This window comes from Solanum stenotomum, chromosome 3, assembly GCF_019186545.1.
Source record: "Solanum stenotomum isolate F172 chromosome 3, ASM1918654v1, whole genome shotgun sequence".
Classification (NCBI taxonomy): domain Eukaryota; kingdom Viridiplantae; phylum Streptophyta; class Magnoliopsida; order Solanales; family Solanaceae; genus Solanum; species Solanum stenotomum.
In genome coordinates this window covers 16,933,599-16,953,994 of record NC_064284.1, presented here as the reverse complement: position 1 = coordinate 16,953,994, position 20,396 = coordinate 16,933,599, and the positions used below count along the sequence as shown (strand labels likewise).

The window sequence follows — 20,396 nt, the reverse complement described above, 5'->3', positions numbered from 1 at the left end:
TGGGATATTTTTCAGACCCTTATCCCAACATTTATCAAATAAACTTTAATCCAATAAAAAAAAAACGGAACAAAAGTTGTAGTGTATTAGTCTTTAATATAATATCTCACACAGTACATACAATCTTCTCACGTTAAATTTGTATTTCTCGATCATATGACCGAGAAGACGAACCAACATTGTTATTTTGAGTCATTTGTCGGTCAATTTGGTTGGTAAATAAATTTGATAAAGAGTAATGAATTTTGGTGAATATAAATGGTAAAGTAGGTAGGAATTGATTTGAAGTAATAATAATTTTTATGTTTGTGAGAATAATCGTTATATGAGATATAAATGGTTTAAAAAGTAATGATATAAATTATAAATTTAATTTATTTATATATGAAATAAATGGTTAGTAGATATAAATGTGAGGTTGTTTTTACAAAATATAAACTTGAGGGTCAATTTTCTTACATTTAAAAAAAAATCTCAAATCAGGATTTGAAATTCTCGAATCTTGCTTTTTGGAGAATTTGAGATTTCAAATCATGATATGAAATCATGAGATGAATCAGCGTGAAATCACATCATGTCCAAACACTGGTTTCATTTCATAATTTCATATCGCAATATGAAATCGCATGCCCAAACGTCTTTTAAATAAAAAATTATTTTTAATATATTTATTAGTCTTAACAAAATGATTTATAGTCACACAAATATCTATCACTTATTTTAGACCACAAATTTCAAAAAATTCTTCTTCTTTTTAAAATTTTTTTTTGTATCTAGTCAAATTAACTCATATAAAATAAAATTAAAAAAAAATAATTTATATAATATCAATACATTATATATACACAATCATTTTATTGAAAAAAAATAAGTTGGCTCTTGGTCCTCATTCGTGCACTTCCAAGCCTAACATAATTATCGAAGGAAGGTCCATATGAAAATCATGACACGATTTGTTTGCTTCTCTCTCCATCACAAAGTTTATTTTTTTGTTTTCATTCGGTGTCCGGTACCCACATTGAAGCCCAACTAAATTCGGATTCGCATCGGGAAGTCCCACATTGGGGTGTAAAGCACTCCCTAAAGGCAATTCTGTGCCCAAGGGAGCTCGAACCCGAGACCTCTTGGTTAAGGATGAAAGAGTACTTACAATTCCACCACAACCCTTGTTGGTTCCATCACAAAGTTTGAGATGTTAGGTTTTATCTTTTTTGGGACAGTTATTTAATGAAATAATGGAAAAGACCATTTATATGTTGTCTTTTCTTTTATCTCAAGAGAACACAAATACCCTCAAGAGTTAAATACCTAATTTTTTTAGAGACGTGGCAAGCCAAATGAGACTAATTCCTTCACCTAAGCGTTTCATATAGAATTCACTACAAAAGAACTAGACCTTTAGCGGTGACAAAAATTGCTACAAAATCCCAAAATATTACCATTCAAGATTATAAGTGATTTTTAGTAGCGACTAAGATCACCCCTTTTAAAAGTCTTCTCTTTTCCTTGACTAATAAACTAGACTATCCACGTGAACAAATAAAACTCAATAGAAATTTCATATGAAAGCCAAGAAAGTTACTTCAGGAAATTCCCTTGGAAAGAAACTAGAAATCTTTGAAGAAAAGTCACTAACTTTGGAAAACTTTAGCAAGCAAATTGTTAAATTATGTCTTAGGTCTAACTCACACCCCAAAAGGTAGCTCAAAGGAAGAATGATTGTCCAAGCCTTATAAGGAGCTCATCCATATCATTAACCACCAATGTGAGACTTTTGTCATTCTTTAACACCCTACCTCACACCTAATGCTTAACATCTGGAGCATGGACAATTTTGATTTTGAGGCCTCCCAACATTGGGTCAGATGGGCCCTGCTCCCAACCCAAAAGTTAGCTCAAAGGGAAGAGGATTGATCAAGCTTTATAAGGAGACAGGAGTCAACTCATTTCATTAACCATCAATGTGAGACTTTTGTCATTCTTTAACACAAATGGAAGCAACTTGTAATTAGCCAAAAAGAGAGCAATTACATTTACTCCTACCCTTTTTGTGAGATGAGCATTTTACTAAAATTATTTGTCTCATATTATTTTATTATTTATTAAATTGAGAAATAATTAATTAATTTTTCTCATTTTACCTCTAGAACTAATATGACCTTTGAAAGTTTAAACAAAAATTTATAGATCTATTTTATTTTTTAGAAAAAGACTAAAAAATATGAATAGTAAAAAAATCAATAAAATTAATTAATATACTCATAATTTCTTAATTATCGTATAACATAGAAAGTGTTCGACGTCCGTTATATAGGACGTAGAGCACAACTAATAGTCAAAACCCCAGAAAAATAGAAGAAAAAACTTTTCTGGCTGGCTGGCTGGCACATCACAATAATGGACAAAAATAAGAAAATGGTAATACACACGTGACTTTCACTGTGGCATGTTTTTAATAAAAATAGATGGATCACAGCCTCCCCAGCTATATTGAAACACTATTAAATAATTTTGAAATAAAATATAAAATTATTTTATTTTATGTTTCACTATAAATATTAATTAAGTTTAAAATTATTGTATTTTAATATTTATACGAAAATGGTGAAGGTAGCTAATTACATACAGAGAGGATAAACTAACAATTTCATGAAATGTCCTTATCAATTTTATCTTGTATAATCACAAATTAAAAAAACAATGTTTCTCATATGTTACAATTTGAATAAAAGAAAATATTTTTTTTTATCTCGTACATATAAAAAGAAAAATTACATAATTATACTTCATTTTCATACTCATATATATTATTATTGGCTATACTTTTAAAATATTACGTATCTTACCACTAATTAAGAGTTATTTTACGTATATCTTCAACTTAGATTCATATATTTTTGCTACAAGCTACACAAAAATAGAGAGAGAGACGAACAAAATTGGGGAGGAAGACGAGTGAGATTTGTATGTATTTATACTTGCGAATCACATTAGATACATGTATATGCATGTATCTGGAGTGATTTGCAGTGGCGAGTGAGATGGGAGAGAGACGATAAAAGCAAGCGATATTTGTTATGTATCTCAAATACGTGCGAATTTATTTGAATACAATGTATCTAGAATAAATTACTCTTAAATTTGACGCCATGTATTCTAGATACATATATTTGAACATATCAGAAAATATCAAAATCTAATAAAATACGTAATATTACAAATTAGAATATATCTCATTAATTAACTTGAATTTAGGTGAGATTGCAGTATAGAACTTCAAGTTTTCAACAACCACTAACCAGGAAAAATCAAAGTCCGGAATCTAAAAATGGGGGGCGTAATTTCAAAGAAAATTGAAGGGCAATTTCGTATCTGAATTTCTATAATAATATTGACCCTGTACTTCCGCCTCCACACGCAAAAAGGGTGTTGGGTGCACAATCGGAGAGAGAAACAGAATCCAAAGAACTCTCTGCGTGTCTCTTTCTCGTGAGTATTTGTAGAAGTTCATAGAGATTCTCAATTTTATTTGATGCAGTATCTATGTAGTTCGATTTGTTTTGTGTTTTAAAGTGATTTTGCCGGTGTTGCAGTAGCAGGAAAAAAATGGCGTCAGATCGGAAATTTCATGCATTTGAGGAGGTCGCTAAGCACAACAAGACCAAAGATTGCTGGCTCATCATCAGCGGAAAGGTTACATCTCTTTCTGTTTTTTCATCTGTTCTTTCTATTGATTTGATTTTAGTTATTTCATGATCTGTGTGGTGTACCGGTTATGGAATTATTATTTTTCTGGTATTTTGAATCTGTTTGTTTTATGAGTTTTCTCGGTGGATATATTTGAGTTGTTGAAGTTGCTGTCACATTGGAATTATCGAATTTATAGTGGTTGGGGATTTTGGTGATAGCTTTGATTTGATCTAGTGAGTTATTTTTACTATTCCAGTTGAATTTTTGTTTGCAATTTTGAGTAGTTAACTTACTCAGTTTTGGACTCTTCTTTGTACCTGGTGGTGTTTAGTTGAAGTGACCAACTTAGGAACTTGGAATATGTGGGATCAGTAACTTTCCTTAGACTCAACTGGAAAATACAAATGTAATTGATTTTGCTCAATAATAGAAAGTTCAAATCCTAGATCCACCTCATCTTGGAACAAGATTAGGAGTTTGACTTATAAGAAAGGTCTTTCTCATGGAACTAAAGAAAAAAAAACAGAGTTTGGGTAGACTTTAGCCACGTGCGGCGGCTATGCGCATGTGTCCCAAAGTGGCGTATATGTTTTGGTAATGGGTATACTTGAGAAAAAAGGTTTGGAATTCGACCTCCCCTTGTACATTCTAAAAGGGAGCCATGGACTCCATTTTCCCCCCTAATAAAATAAATGAGTTACGTTTTCTATGCATAGTAACTGTCTTTTTTCTGTGTTGATGAAGGTCATGTTGGTAAATATGAACGTAAGTTTGGTATCTAATATTGAAATACACTTAGAGATTTCAGTCGTTCATCCTGGAAAACTGGAGAACAGGGTTAGTTGTTTATCTTAGAAATTTGATGTAGAGAGGTTAGCACTGTGGATATGGGAGAGGAAAGTAGAAAGTAAGAAATTAAATTAAATTTATTTAGTTAAGAAAAAAGACAACTGAATTGCCCCTCCCTTGGATCCAAGCCGAACAGTCAATTGGTTTGCCAATTACTTTTGCTACCTTGAAAAAAGGGAGTAGTATTTTAAGTTTTGAGAGTCAGCTCTTTATCTACTCAAATTTAGTGGTGCAGATATGAAAACAAGCATGTGACATTGAACTTGCATATCTGAAGTTCAGTATTTGCAAATAGTGGGTTGTCATCATTATCTGCTAATGTTGGACTTAAGCATTTCAAATGCTGATGATATATTTCGAAACACTGAGGAGTATTTCAAGTAGAGTAATGGTTTTCGCTCACGAGACTTCTGACTTTCAAGTGATTTCTGTCTGAAGTCTGAACTCACTTTCAACTTTCAACTTTCATCTCTTTCGAACTTTAACTGTAAATGCTCTTTTCTTTTCCTAATTCAATCGAACATTTTCCAAATTCCTATTTACATGAACCCATGAAGAAGGTACTTGTTGAAAAATTGAAAAACAAACTGCAGATCAGATTGCTTCTTAAAAATTTATGAGACTTGACCTAAAGTAGATCTTCAATCTAAAAGTATATAAATATACTTCTACAGCTCAGGGACCTGGTCTCTGTTAGAGATCGATATTTTGAACCTTCTTGTGTGAGTGAGTCATCCATTTTCTTCAACAGATTTTTACTCTCTTTTCTTCTCAAGTTGATTGTTCTTCACGAAGTGTTTAATGAATTGTATATTAAGGATAGCAAAGTCAAATATATCTAATGCTATGGCTTGAAGGAGATGTTTAGACATGAGAAACATGTTTTGGTTATGCATCTCGTTTGTTTTCATGTCTCTTTAAGTCCTGCGTCCTGACATGTGAATTTTGTTGAAATATGCTTATGGAGAAAAACCTTAAATAAATCTGAAAAGTGTTATGGAACGGCAAAAGGACGTGTTACTCATGTGATGGTATAAGTTGCTCAATTGGGGGAACTGCCTTGATAATTCCATAAAGGACCATTTGCCTTGGAGCCTTATGTGCACCTTGTCTCTCTTATCTTTGCTATGCAGTGATATCTTTCATTATTATGATTAACAGTGTTCAAGTCAGTGTAGACCAACTTATATCTCATGTTGGATTATTTTCCTTTAAGGTCTTAAAGAGTTTTATGTTTTTCTTTCCCTATAATGAAATATATGAATTTATGTGTGCATATTAAAATGTTTTCAGGTGTATGATGTAACTCCGTTCATGGATGATCATCCAGGTGGTGATGAAGTTTTGCTTTCAGCAACTGGTAATACTTGGTTTTCTTCAATTACTGTTTGTTCTTTGGGTATTAAGTGTCGATGGTTTTTGTGTGGCATGAATTCTGATCTTTGTTCTGTTACCAAAAGGGAAAGATGCGACAAATGACTTTGAAGATGTTGGCCACAGTGATTCTGCTAGAGAGATGATGGATAAGTATTACATTGGGGAAATTGACATGTCAACAGTTCCCCTAAAACGTGCTTATATTCCATCGGAACAAACTGCATACAATCCAGACAAGACTCCAGAATTCATTATCAAAATCCTACAGTTCCTTCTACCCATCTTGATCTTGGGCTTGGCCTTAACAGTACGACACTACACCAAGGAGCAGTAATTCTTCTGAATATCAGTCTGTCAGGCCCTCTTTTCTTGATTTATGTAGTTGTTGAAAGAACACTTGGTTAATCTTGTTTTAGTTCATTATATAGCTGCAACAACTGAATGTGGTCGTCAATTTTGTACTGTGCTTCACAATTGCTATGTCCGATGCCTCTTGGCAGCACTAGACTTGACCTGGTTCGTGTTTATTAGATATTTGAGAATATTTATCCTTCATGTTTAGATTTTTGTGTTTTCTTCTGGTTAATTTTGTTGCAACCAACCTTACTAAATTTCGGGGCAGCTATTAGTCTATTAGTCATTGCAACCAACCAGCCCTTGGAGATGACTAGTCTTGCGCTTGCCTGCCCGCTTTTACCTACACTGGATATAGAATTCTGCTGCTTTCGCTTCTCAGGACTTTTTATTAGTACTAACTTGTTGGCTTGTTCCATTATTCATATATATACATTAATGGGAAAGAAGAGAGTTCGGCTACCTCATGCATTACCATATTATTACTGATATATCCATTATTTCCATCACGTGAAATAAGAGAATATTACTGTTTTAGTCATATTTATATAACAGGGAAAAGGAAAATTTCTGAAATTTATGGTCTCACCTTTTCTTTTGGTAACTATAAATTATTTCGATTTGGGTTGGATGTTATTTTATTAAATCAAAAATATAAAAACATACCCCTACTTAGTAGACTTTTGGTCTGTAATTTCAAGCATTACTAGGATAGCAAATGCTTAGTGGTAACTGGTAGTCCAATGTCCACTGTCGTCGTCTGTCTGAGTAACGGAGTTTTTAGCCCAAACTGTTTTCTCTTTACCCTTCCAACACACCTCATTTTCACTTCTACTCCACAGCCCCCTTCACCACATCTCATAGTATTTGTCTAACTTATTCACAAATGCTTTTAGGATGATAGTTTTTGCTTATGTACCAAACACAAAAAAATAAGTAAGAAAATGTTTTCCTAAAAAACATATTTCAAATAAACCTTTTCCGTGAAAGCATTTTTCTTCATACTGAACACACCCTTTGTTCACAATAGGGACAAGACAACTGCTATGATTAGAGAAGTTACTACGACCAAACATGCCTCCACTCCTCTTTGATCAACAGACGTTACAGTGACCGTCTGTGCCCCAACTTGTTCTCTGATCATTAGTGACTATTAATGTGCCACAGAACTGGCAGGAACTAGTCTATGACGGAGCACTATCTTTCTGGAGATTGTGAATGACAGATTGTAAAATAACAATTTTGTGAAATTTGCAGTATCTCGCAGAACTGTGGCGTGGAAACAGCGCTTCAATAGCTCAGAAGAGCATAAATATTCTGCAGTTGCATTCGAACTCGACACGTCATTGGAAAAACATCATTTAAGATTGTAATGCGTATAGCTATTGCTTTGATGATAAAGTTACAAACCAACCACAGTGCGTGGAAAGGTATGCTATTCTATCATCCACAATCCCATCTCCATTTTGAAAGAGAACATTCTAAAAGAAACCCCATTTGCCTTGGGGATGTTGGGGCAACAGGAGATAAATACTCCAAATAAAAAGCCACCTTAGGAGAGCATTAACAAGAGAACTAAGTTAAAAAATTCAATATCAAGCATGGTACACCAATCAGGCTTCCAGCGAATTGCTACACTGAATTCAAGCAATTTGCAAGTCTTGTATGTAGGAGATAAATCACATAAGTTATTTCCCAAGTGCAGCTTCTTTTTGACATTTGCATGTTTCTTTAGCAAAAGAAAAGCAGCGGCAGTACTTGACCATAAGCTGTCTTCAGGTAGAGCAGTTGTTCCTGTGTACCAGAGATGCATGCAGTGTTTGGTAGCACCATCCCACAAAATAACGTTCGAGCAGCAAAGAGAAAAAATTAGTGTAAAACCCGGATAGCACCATAACAAAGATGTCTACATCTTGTCATGGAGAGTAACCACCAAGTCATGGGCATCATCTAGAAGCTTCCATACATCCAGTTGACCAGCCATGCTCTGACACTCCCTTAAAATTTCATCCATGCTACTATACTTCTCTATGATCTGTTTCCTCCGTTGCAATACAGATGCTGCAATTGCATAAAGCAAGAGATCATCTGTTGGTGGGGCACGCAGCCTAATCCTACTCCAGGGAGACTTGCCAATCCCAGCCCTAATAGCAGCCTGGTCTGCCCACATTACTTCCCATAGGCAGAGCGTTTGCTCAAAAGATAATTCCCGCCTGAAAAGAACTACCACCATTCTGTACACAAAAAAGCAATCCTCTGCTTGTAGCTTCTCCAAGTGTCGATACAGATGTGAATCCTTTTGTTTGATGATCTTAGAAATAATGTTCAGCTGCCTCCTGATTCCAACCTCATCAAGCCTGAAGTTATGCCGAGCCTTCGTCATGAAACCAACAAAGCACCAAAAAGCTTCATGGTCCTCTGTCATTACAGAAACTATGGGTGACAGCAAATCGCTCATCCCCTGGCAATAACCAATTTCAGGGTCATATAGCGCATAGGCTTCAAGAATGGAGACCAGCCGAGCAGCATGTAGGATCCTAGGGGGCTCTAGGTGTTCATAGTCCTTCAACCCAACAGCCTCTGCAAAACGGTGTGCCCTGCTTTCTGATACTACAGCTTGAGATGGGGAGTATGCTATCCATTCGGCGTTAGCACGAACCGCATCAAGCCGAATTATTCGTTGCCATGTAGCAAAATCTTCTGCATTGCAGGGCCGTGACTGGACTTCTGCCTTTGAAGGAGAAGAGTCCTCCTTAGAGTTCACTTCAGCAGTATTCTCATCCATGCTTTCTGCCGAGGGGACAGTTTGACTGATATCAGGATCTGCAGAGGAATCTGAGTCTGATGACTCGGAATCAGAGACATCATTTGGCTCCGTCACTCGTTTGGAACTGGAAAATTCATCTGACATTGTACCACCAGGATTATCAGAATCCTCGACATATGTGCTCCTGTCCTCACTGGAGAGAGATTCCCGGGCAGTAACAACATCGTCATAATCAGGGGAATCCATCCCTTCAGTGATATTTCCTTCACCATCGCTTCCCATTCCACCAGTTTCCCTCATTTTAAAGGTCCCATTGCGTTTCAGCAGTCTGCGACATTCTCTACGATAGCTCTCATATTCCCTCCTGCAATCACAGATTAACTACAGTGGTAAGAAGTATGAATCATGCAGCAAAAAGGTAATTGGAACAAATACACACGAACCCTCTACATTTTTACAAGATAAAAATAAAGAGACTTTCTTTTATCTCAATACTTTTTTGGGGCTAGGGAGGGCCAATTATCTGGTTGTAATACCTCTTCTGATTTCTTATACAATCTCTTTCTTCTTTAGAGCTGTTCAACTCGTAGCTGCAGAGAGACATAAAGTAGGTCAATTTAACTGTAACCAAAGCATTTACTGTACAGAAATAACGAAAAACAGCAATTGCAGAACATTTTTTGACAAATGTAACAATGTTTTCATTGTCACAGAACTTGACACATATATGATAAAACCAAACTATCTACAAAAGTAATTGGTTTTTATCTGGACAACCTTGTATGAATCATTGTACAGTAGCAGCTGACATTTGGAGTGTGTTTTGTCAGTTTTTGGAATTGACTGGGTCATGCCAAACAATATCAAGGAAGCTTATGAGAGCTGGAGACATTTTCATGGAGAATTGGGATATCCATCAAAAAGTCTTGGGCAATGGTGCCTGGTTCTATTTTTTGGTGCATCTGGAATGAAAAGAGCCATAGATGTTTTGATGGGATTTCAACTCCTAACCATACTCTTAAAGCAAAATGTTTATATAACTTATTTAGTTGGTTTAATCAGACGCCTGCTGTAACTAGTACTGAACTTTTTCTGGACTTTGCCTACTCTTTTGTTGTTCCGTAAGTTTTTGTACAGGTGCAGACAATTTTATTTATTTTTTGCAACTTTTGCTATGCACCTTCTTGATGCCTTTTAATGAAATACCCTTACTACATAAAAATAAAAAATAAAACAAACTTGCAACGAAGTAATCACACTGATGCAGAAGCCTGGAAACTGCTCTCAAGGCATCATTTGGGTGAGGGGATGCATTAACTAAAGAGTAATGACAAATCATACAAATTTATTGCCAATGAACGTATTTCGTTTTATTTAGACTTCAGAAACAACTATTAAGGTAAATGTTGCAATTTATTGTGTATATTTTAATAAAGAAAGTCTAAACAGTAGAGATAGATTTTTCAACAATTTGGACTTTATCTTTGTTGGTTTACCATCTGGTGTCCGTAACACATTCACGCTGTAAAAAGCTCATTGTATGGGGTTTTAGCAATCCCTACCAAAGAGGATTCCATTCCCATTTTCGAGCCCTGGTTATGGTTAAAGTGGGTTGAAGTTTTAACAGTAGAGATAAAGCTGACTTTCAAACATCTTCTTAATATTAGAATATAGAGTAAGTGTTGAAAAGTGCAAGGAAAAAAGTAACCCTTCTAGGGAAATAGACAGGTGAGGTTCAGCAAAAATATGGCATTCTTCACCAAGATGTTCCAAATTGTTTTTGCAGTTTATACATTAATTTTCACTAATAAGCACTTTTTTGGCAAGAGCTTAGACTTTGGTCTAAAATTTATGTGCCTTTTAAAACACCTTCTCAATCTATCGAAGCAAACTATTAAGTTCATGTTTACTCGGTTAACTAAATACTAAACAAAATTTGAAATATAACTGCAGCAAACAAACACGTGATGATATTCTGATATATTATTTTCCAAATTATACGAAATTTTAATGTAGTACTTTTCCTGTAAATACTATACCTCTAATACTTGTGTAAACACTACTGCACTCACCATGACTTCTTCACTCATGTTAATTTGACTTATTTCTTTTTTTCAACCTGCTTTGAAATATTTTTCATTGAGCTGAGGGTCAATCGGAAACAGTCTCTCTACCTACCAAGTAGGGGTAAGGTCTATGTATACTCTATACCCTCCCCAGACCCCACTTGTGATTACACTGGGTATGTTGATGTAAACACTACTGCACTCCCATTGGGAACTTTAAAAAAAAAACCTAAAAACAATGCCATCTGTCACTTCAAAAGGTGTGTACATCTACATGGTAAGGGTAAAAGGATCCAGGACGTAGATTGTCACCAAATGAAATACTCTTAGCACTCCAAGATTAACTTCGACACAATCTTCTACAGAAAAAAATCCCCACATAATTGAGACAGAGCTAGTGACCCTAACATGTATAACTAGCGGTCCAGTAAAAGAATCTGTTTAAAGAGTGACAAAGCATGAGATTACTGGGCACAAATCTGAATGAAGAACATGGAAGGTGGTTATTATAAATAATTAAGGGGAAGAGTATGGAGATGATTTTTATCAGTCACTAAAAAGTAAATGTCCAGATGATAAATTAAGTATTATTCATAATATAATAGAATTCCCCTGCCATCCCCTGTGGAAATTATACAATTGACTAATCAAAGTACAAGAGGACAATAAAAAAGAAGCAAATATCTAATTTATCCTTAGAAAAAAAAGAAGAAAACAAGCAAAACTCAGATTATCAATCTTAACAAGATAAAAGTTTCAAAAGAAAATTTTTAACAAGATAAATTATTACATGAGAAAGAAATACTTACACTCCCAGGAGAAATGGCCAAACCTCGGCCCTGATACTAGGATCAACACCCTACATGAAAGGGCCAATAGATTAGTCAACATACTTGCTCTTGTTTGGAAAGCAAGTAAGAGAAACTGTGATGTTAAACTTTCCATTTCCTTCTTTAGTTGTAAAAAGGGGAGTTTTTTTGTTTTTTTTCCCCGAAACAGAACCTCTTTTATTATTGCATTAACGGAATACATAGTTTTCACTAGGGCACAAAAAAAGAGATTTTCATCCTCTTGGAAGAGAGAGATCTGAAAATTTTGAAACTAGTTGGGTAATTCACGACTCCCTTCCACTCTTTTTTGGATACCAAGCAAGACAGAATGATTTTTCACCATCTATCCCTTAACCACACAAGGTAAATAAACTATTTTTTTCTTTTCCCTTTGAGAAATGTCTCGATTGAGAATTAATGAGAGTTGGCAAATTTATGACTTCTCTACATGTTCTTAATCCAAACAAGAGGAATGGGTTTTCTCGACTCAATCTTATGTATTCCCTTGACCAAGCAAGGGAAATGAAATTATTTTATCTTTCATGTTCCTCTTTTGAGCCTACCTTTCATTCCTAACTTCCCAAACCAACCTTTGAGGTTTAGTTGGCCTCATGATCTTGGTGTACATTGAAATAAGAAGGAAACAAATCTGAAAAATTAAGGTGGGCCAGAAACTCACTCCACTTCGGACTTTCTTTAGAAATTTAATTCCACCATCACGAAGTCTTCCTTCTGGTGTGAAAAAGCTTCTCCACTGTTGGGGTGAAAGAGCGCGTTTTCTTTTTCTACGAGACCATGGTGATTTGAGATGACCTCTGAAATAAATCATAAACATGAGTAAGCATCTTCGTGAACAAGAAGGGGTAACAGTATATTATTTGTTTGTGTTAAGTGCCAAGGTAACAACATCAGCAACTCAAATTAGATTCATCAGACAAGACCGATATTTAGCATGATTAGCAATTTCACATCACTTCAAAACCAACTCACTCAAGAAAACAAGAGCTTTGCAAAGGTTAACCATCAAGACAAGAAGATAATAGAAGAAGTAGGGTAACTGCAACTGAGAATGAAAAAAGAAAATAAACAACAGGCAAGACCACAAGTTCACAACCACAAATTAATGTGTTGAAGGTAATGAACTTAAAACAACTTGAAAGAAGGAAGCAGTCGCAAGATACATAGAGTTCAACATGAAATTAGTACATCACTTAACTGCAAAATATAAGAACACAATCTATCCATCAGCCTATCCCTGACAGATGTGATTTAGCAGCAGTATAGGCAGACCTATTCATGATTCACTGTTCAATCAGAATACCCCAAAACAAAGGACTCCTAATTACCTCCAAATAACACCTCACTAAGAAACCTGCGGAATCTAGGGGTGAGACTGCACCGTGAAGAGTCGTACTATGTTGCTACTTTAATCTCAATCTCTTATAGGACTGTGGGGACTTCATGCTAAATCATCACAATATGCTAAACATTTACCAACACAACTTAATTTAGAAAAACTTTCATCATTGGAAACATTAAATGTAAGCAAAATATACGGAAAAGACCACTTAGAAACACTGCTAAATATCCCATCCCACTGTTAACAAGACAACCCATCCAAAAACCAAAATACACTGACAGTAACTTAAGAGTGAGACCCTGGCATAGAAACGTAAAAACTGACATCAACACCTAGATACTACCTACATCAGAAATTCCCTTTCAACTAGTGAAACCTCACCCCAATCCAAGCCCCAAAAGCCTCCAGATAAAAATATATAACATCCCTGTGCTGGGAAAGTTGGAGAAGAGTTACATATCATATCAAATTGCCATTTCCTTTGTACACTTAATTCATCATCAAAAACACAAAGTTGGAAAACTTGGTGAAACTTAAAACACGAGGTCAACCTACTTGTGTCACTGTAACAAAGTAGAGGAGGAGAAATCAGCAAGAGGTTGAAAATTTCGTAGCTTTCAGAAGTTCTGATCAAGTAAGCATACAAATATAGAAATATAGTCCACATACATTCAATAAAAAAATGTTATCACCTAATGAAAGTCTCCACCCTTATCTAATATAAATCAAATACATTACCCTGACTTGTTCAAAGCTTAGCTCAAGGAATAAATCCACAAGGTTATTGACAACAAGAAATCCAAACAAACTACAACACTGTTATTTATAAAAAAAAATCCAACACAGCTGTCATAAAAATCAAATTTAGACTCGATAATAGCAGCAAAACGAATAATTTAACAAAACATATTAGAGACTGAGATTGAGCAATGGGTTGAAGGAATGAACTTTATCAGTGGAGCATATCCTAGACAGAAAAAGAGGACCTGAGATCGGATCTGAAAAGAATAACTATGCTTATAAAAAAGGCAGATGAATCTTATAGAAAGTGAGAAGCAGATCGAAACATTTTTAGAGAGTGAAAGACAGGAGAGACTCACCGATTAGAGGAAGAAGAAGCTGGTGAGGAGGCAACAACGAATAGAACTGATCTCAAATGAATCCACGACGATGTCGATGATGATGGTGATGATGAAGACGGTGAAGAGGAATTTGAAGATGACGAAGTCTGACTTCGTCTGAGAGCTCTCATCTACTTCTACACTGACTGTTTTTAACTGTGGATAGAAAAAAGAAAGAAAGATCTACTCTACAGATTTCTAGGGTTTCAATAATTCCAGGTTCCTTTTTTCAATAATTCCTTTTTGCTTACAATACGTTGAGTAAATTTCAGCCGGAGATTTTTTTTTTACCTAGTAGTGTAGAAAACGGCGGCGGCCAAGGCGAGACCGGCCAAGGCCGTGACAGCAAAAGCTATACCGGCATTCGAAGGTTGACGGTCCATCCAGAAAGCACCACCGTTTCCTCCGTTAACGCCGATGAATACTCCACCGAGCTTACTGATTCTGGTGCCGATGGATTCAACAACATTAGAAGCGACGGAGGTGAAGAAGAGATTGAGCATGGAGATGGAGAGAGAAAGGAATCTATAATGACGATTCTACCCCTATGCTTCACTGTGCCGATTAGATTTTCCACCATAACCAACCCAACCTTCCCTTCTCAACTGCTTTTTCTCTTTTTTACTTCGGTTTGGCTCTTCTTCTCATGAGTCTCTCTCTTTCTTTTGTCTCTAATAATCAGTATGCTCTTTTTCTTTCTTTCTTTCTTTCTTTGATCACTGCGAGAGCGTCCTAGTGGGTTTTGTTGTGTGTCTATTTCCCCTTTTTATTTTAGTAGTGGGACTAGAGAGAGAAAATAATGCACGCTTTTGCTTTTGTTACCGTGGGGTAGGGGTGTTCACGATTTAGATAAAAATCGATTCAAATCTAAAAATCAAATCAAATCGATAAAATAAAACCAATTTTATTTGGGTTTGGTTTAGTTTGGTTTTAGATTTTTGAAAACTGATAGTATTTGGTTTGGTTATGGTTTTATTCGAAAAAACCCGAAGAAATAATCAAACCGAACCGATAAATTATATACATATATTTTATTAATATACATACTTAATATATTATTTTTATAAACAATTTTAAAGATCTTATACATATTTTCATTAAAATTTCTTTATAATTTACTTATTGAACCAAAAATGCCCAAGATGAAACATTTATCTTATTTATTTCATGTATATGAGTGTCTATGTCAATTTTTTGTGAGACTGAAAATGTTATTGTCTCTTTCTTCTAGGTCAATATAGTGAATTTTAAAGCTTTATTGATAGTGAATTTTAAAGCTTTATTGATAGTAAATTTAGTGATTGAAAGTTTAGTAATTTAAGTCATTCTAACTATTTTTCGTTTTGAATGGATTGTTGTCACTTTTTTCACATTTTAAATGAATTGTTTCTTTTATTTTTGTGTATGGTTAATAACTGAATAACCGAACCAAACCAAACCGAAACCGATAATCACCAAACCGATAAATGTATATTATATTTGGTTTGGTTTGGTTTGGTTTTGATAATTTTAAAATCGATTAAGTTGGTTTGGTTTTGGTTTTGAACAATAACCGATCCAAACCAACCCGTGAACACCCCTTACCATGGGGCATGGAGTTCCCTTTGGGCTTCCGACTTGTTGTTACTTATTATTTCATAATTTATTATAAATAAATATAATGTTTTATTAAATTATATTATATTTTTATTGTTATATATTAATAATTTAAAATAATAAATTTATATATAAAAAAATAGATATACAATAAAGTTACTATGAGAAAGTACTAAATTGATCATTGTAGAAGGGATTTTTTGTTATTATCTAGCAAAGGATTTAAACAATACGATATAATAAAATAAATATTATATTTAAACTAACAAAATTGTATAATACTATGGTTAACAACAATCCAAACAAGGTGTTAATGTATGGCTTACTACATGATTAGCTTCTTAAACTTGTAACACATGTTTCATTTAAATTAGTTTAGTGTACTTGTTTTTCAATATCATATTATACCCAATTAAATATATACATAACTTCTTTAAGATATCATCAACGATTAATTGAATACCTGGCCATATTACAAAGATACTTTTGTTTCATGAATTTGTGGATCTAAATTTGAATCTTATGAATTTTTAGTTCAACATACGATATTTTTTGTTTATTAGATTGCACAATTTGATGAAAATTGTAGTAGTTTGTTGTGTTGATGGTAGGGGTGTGCAAAAATCGAACCGACCGATAAATCGAACAGAGAAAAGTGTTATTGATTTATTGTTATTGGGTTATTGGGTTAACGGTTTCTTAATGGTTTTATAAAAAAAATTATCGGGTTATCGGTTCGGTATTGGTTTTTAATATTGGGTTATTGGGTAAACTGATAACCCATTAAGAGTTAAGACTATAGTAATTTACTACTTTTACATATACATACATATTAGTAAATATTATTCTCAATATCTTAATAGTCATGTCTTTGTCATTTAGCCATCAATTCATACTTCGTTGTGACTTTGAATTCACAACTTTACATTATACAAATCGTCAAAACCTAAAGTAAGAACCATATTCTTCTTGATTTCTCTTTGTCTTACACATGTATAGTTCTTTTCATGTTTGTTATTATTATTGCTATTTTATGAGCTTTTGTAAAGTTACATTATTATCTTGTCGTGTCAAATTTATTAGAGAAATCATATATTTGTTTTATAAGCATTTTCTTATTGGTTAAACCGAAAACCGAACCGTTAAGGACCAAAACCGATAAACCGAAAACCGATAAAAAATTATCTTATTGGTTCGTTATTGGTTTAAAGTATTTAAAAATCGAAAACCGATAAACCGAACGGATAATACATAAAACCAAACCGAACCGATCGATGCATGATAAGGCTCATTTCTCTTATCAGATACAGACATAAAAATAATTGACTTCAATCCAAATAAATTGGGATATATTACATTAACTTTTACGGATTATATTTCTTTCATTTAAATTCAATTTATGTCATCAATTAATCAAGACATGTGTTTGTAGCATAAGTGGTAATGTGGTATCTTGAATATGCATGTGGGCATGCATATGTGATTATGGAGATCTAAACACTTTAATTATTTCTTGTCCCAAAATAATGTTTAATCTGTATTATTTTAGGTAATGTACATTAACTTTTATAATAATTAGTTATATTTTGTATGATATGTAGAATAATATTTATATTTGTATTGTTATTTTAAAAGTGAGTTAGAAAATAGACTATAAGTTGTTTTCAGGATTGAAATGTAACGTCAAATTGAATTTTGAATTTTCATGGTCAAACACTAATTTCAATTAGAGTAAAATATTTTCTAAAAAATGTAAATAACAATTTTTATAGCTAATCACATAATTTAGAAGTGAAAAGAAATAAGCAACCACACACGGCACAAATACTTTTTTGTCTTTTCCATGTCAACACAAAAAGAATATGCAATTAGTTACTTATTGTTCGAATGATTATTCCGAAATGTAAAATTGTATATCAATTAATATAAAATTTGTGATAAAATAATTATTAATTTAAAAGACATATAAAATTTAAAGTGAACAAATAAAAATAAATAAAGTAAATAAAATTATACAAAATATACATAAAGCCTATAATTTTTTTTTATGAATCCCATATAATAAAGAAAAATAGGCAGAAGCACAAACACACATGTTGACGTTATGCTGCCTGTTTCTTTTTTAGTTTTCCACTCGATGTTCGAAGTTCACATTGAAGCTCCGATTAAATTTGAATCGCACATTACTATCAAAAAGTAATACATACCATCAGAAAGTAATACAGACACATATTTTTAAAAAGAAAATACATAGTATAATATTTACTTAAATATTTGGTGGAGTATTGTAAAATAATCTTCATTCTAAAAATGTGCCTCTGCTCTGCTAGACTGCTACTATGATTTAAATCATGATTGCTAAAATTCTCACTCCACATCTTCAAGACTTCAACTACTGGATCAATCTTGTGAAAACTTAGACGTTGTATTAAACTTGTAAAATAAATTACAATACAAAAATATGATAAAATTTATATTCTTTTTTAAAAAATTACCTTTTTGAATAAACAATTTTTTTTCTTATCTTTTATTTGCTTAAAAAGATGATTTTGTCGATGATGGACAATTGTACGGTAATTATTCCTTGTTATCCTTTTTAATCTCTCATTTTTCTAACTTAATCCGAATTTAATTTAAATCTATAATTTCTTAATAATATTGAATAATTAAATTTCGATTTCTAACGTAAATGTCAAATAAAATGTATTTCCTCCTAACCTTGTAGGTACATGGATCATCTAGTCAAACAGACCCCAAACTTGGGGGTGACTTCATGCAATAGTTTTTTTTTATTTTTTATTTGGTGTTTGATATCTACAATAGAGGTCAACTAATCTGGATTCATATCATGTAAGGTATTACTCATCGAGAGTGCTCCCTACTAATTTTTTGTTTAGGATTTGAATTCGAATTTATGATTAAAAGAGAAACAACCTCATTCACTGCACCACATCTTTTGATGGTGACTTTAATAACTGTTAGTTCTTGTTCATTACGATTTACACCCTTGCTCAGCATATACTTAAATATACTCCCCCTCCATTTTTACTTCATGTTTGACTTGACACATTATTATTAAATTTATTTATTTTATTTTTCAAAGTGAAAACTTGCTTCGTATTACCGGTGAATTGTAATTTATGTGTAAAATCACTTTAATCCCAATTATTCAAATCTCAATATAGAAGGGAAATGAATATACTAGTAACAAAAAGAACGTGTTAGTATATGAGAATGAGATTTGGTACTAAATAGTTCATTATAATATGAATGAATGTTCACCATGATTTGCTTTTCATTTTTTACCAGACAAGCGAGCTTTATTGCGCTACATTCGGCCTTGGGTTGAAAAAGTTTTGTGACTCACCACGAATTGCAAGCTTTCTACGCACGCAAGCAAAACACATAAACGCGTCATCAATATGTGTTGTGATGGGATGATTGAGATTTCTCCATCTTTAATCAGAAATTTTGAGTCCGAGCTCTGAAAATAGAAAAAGAATCATGTTGGAAGCTTTCAAAATTGGACTCTGCAATGCACAATTCAAATTAGTCAAACTCTAATATAAATATCAAATATCGGGTGAATCGCCCCATAATTGTGGTGCAACACGTAAACAATATAGGTCAAAAAGCTAGTATTTGAATTTTGTTGTACTAGTTAGTATCAATGGTATTTCTATGCTTCAAAGTCTTAACTAATTTTTGTTGATAAGGGACACGAAACAAAAAAACTACTGCTCCATCCACCGATCTTATAGTTTATTTGGCCTAACTTCTGCAAAAGTCAAAAGCGCTTAGTAAAAAAAACAAAAGAACTTACTATAAAGAATTAAAATAAAGGATTCGTTTTGCCACAGTTTTCTTTCTTTCTTTTTTTCATTTTTCCTCGAAATATTTTCACTTTATTTGAAAATCAGTGTTTGATCATGAAAATTTAAATATGTCTTGAAGCTATATTGGAAATTTGAAAAACATCCGAATACTCAACAACAAAAGGATTAAAGCTGCTGATATGTTAAGTTGGATTCAGGATTTTATGTTTATAGCTTGTAGATCACAACTTTTTTTTGCTCATCATTTTTTGGTAGATTATTCGTGCATATTAAGTGAACTTTTAATATAAATATATAAATTTAATTAAATTACCGAATTCTATCAAAATTTGTAATTTCACATAGATCAACATAATAATTTGTAATTTTCACTTTTCGATCATATCTCTAAAAATTAATTATTATTTATGAAGTTTTAAATTGCACAAATAAATTTATGCTAGACATGTTTAAACATATGGAAATTTATTCCTATTGAACCAAGAATAAAACAAGTCAAAACATCTTCTCCTCTTAAATCATTTGTTTGAGTACTTCGTTTTTGAGAGTT

At 33.2% G+C, this 20,396-nt stretch overlaps 2 protein-coding genes across 4 annotated transcripts; one reads left to right on the top strand and one right to left on the bottom strand.

The window, feature by feature from the left end:
• Positions 1–3,250: 3,250 nt before the first annotated feature.
• Positions 3,251–6,477, top strand: LOC125859528 (cytochrome b5). 2 transcript variants are annotated; one of them, XM_049539298.1, is made up of 4 exons: positions 3,251–3,489; positions 3,594–3,693; positions 5,833–5,899; positions 6,000–6,477. In XM_049539298.1, exons 2-4 carry the CDS (start codon positions 3,607–3,609, stop codon positions 6,248–6,250), a joined length of 405 nt encoding a protein of 134 aa, XP_049395255.1. In that variant the 5' UTR covers positions 3,251–3,489; positions 3,594–3,606; the 3' UTR covers positions 6,251–6,477. The 2 variants fall into 2 exon arrangements, with proteins under 2 accessions (XP_049395255.1, XP_049395254.1); XM_049539297.1 differs by having other exon boundaries at positions 3,456–3,476.
• A 1,253-nt stretch (positions 6,478–7,730) lies between these two features.
• Positions 7,731–15,169, bottom strand: LOC125859520 (rab GTPase-activating protein 22-like). 2 transcript variants are annotated; one of them, XM_049539287.1, is made up of 5 exons: positions 14,706–15,169; positions 12,613–12,748; positions 11,913–11,962; positions 9,574–9,627; positions 7,731–9,401 (listed from the first exon to the last, which is right to left on the bottom strand). In XM_049539287.1, exons 1-5 carry the CDS (start codon positions 14,915–14,917, stop codon positions 8,177–8,179), a joined length of 1,677 nt encoding a protein of 558 aa, XP_049395244.1. In that variant the 5' UTR covers positions 14,918–15,169; the 3' UTR covers positions 7,731–8,176. The 2 variants fall into 2 exon arrangements, with proteins under 2 accessions (XP_049395244.1, XP_049395245.1); XM_049539288.1 differs by having other exon boundaries at positions 14,394–15,142.
• Positions 15,170–20,396: the final 5,227 nt, after the last annotated feature.

Excerpts from the sequence above, each read along its gene's own strand:
- LOC125859528 (XM_049539298.1), top strand. The coding sequence starts at position 3,607 with ATGGCGTCAGATCGGAAATTTCATGCATTTGAGGAGGTCGCTAAGCAC. Across the intron at positions 3,694-5,832 it reads GGCTCATCATCAGCGGAAAG|GTGTATGATGTAACTCCGTT; the intron begins GTTACATCTCTT and ends AAATGTTTTCAG. Across the intron at positions 5,900-5,999 it reads AGTTTTGCTTTCAGCAACTG|GGAAAGATGCGACAAATGAC; the intron begins GTAATACTTGGT and ends TGTTACCAAAAG.
- LOC125859520 (XM_049539287.1), bottom strand. The coding sequence starts at position 14,917 with ATGCTCAATCTCTTCTTCACCTCCGTCGCTTCTAATGTTGTTGAATCC. Across the intron at positions 11,963-12,612 it reads TAAAGAAAGTCCGAAGTGGA|GGTGTTGATCCTAGTATCAG; the intron begins GTGAGTTTCTGG and ends CCTTTCATGTAG. Across the intron at positions 9,628-11,912 it reads TGGCCATTTCTCCTGGGAGT|CTACGAGTTGAACAGCTCTA; the intron begins GTAAGTATTTCT and ends GTCTCTCTGCAG.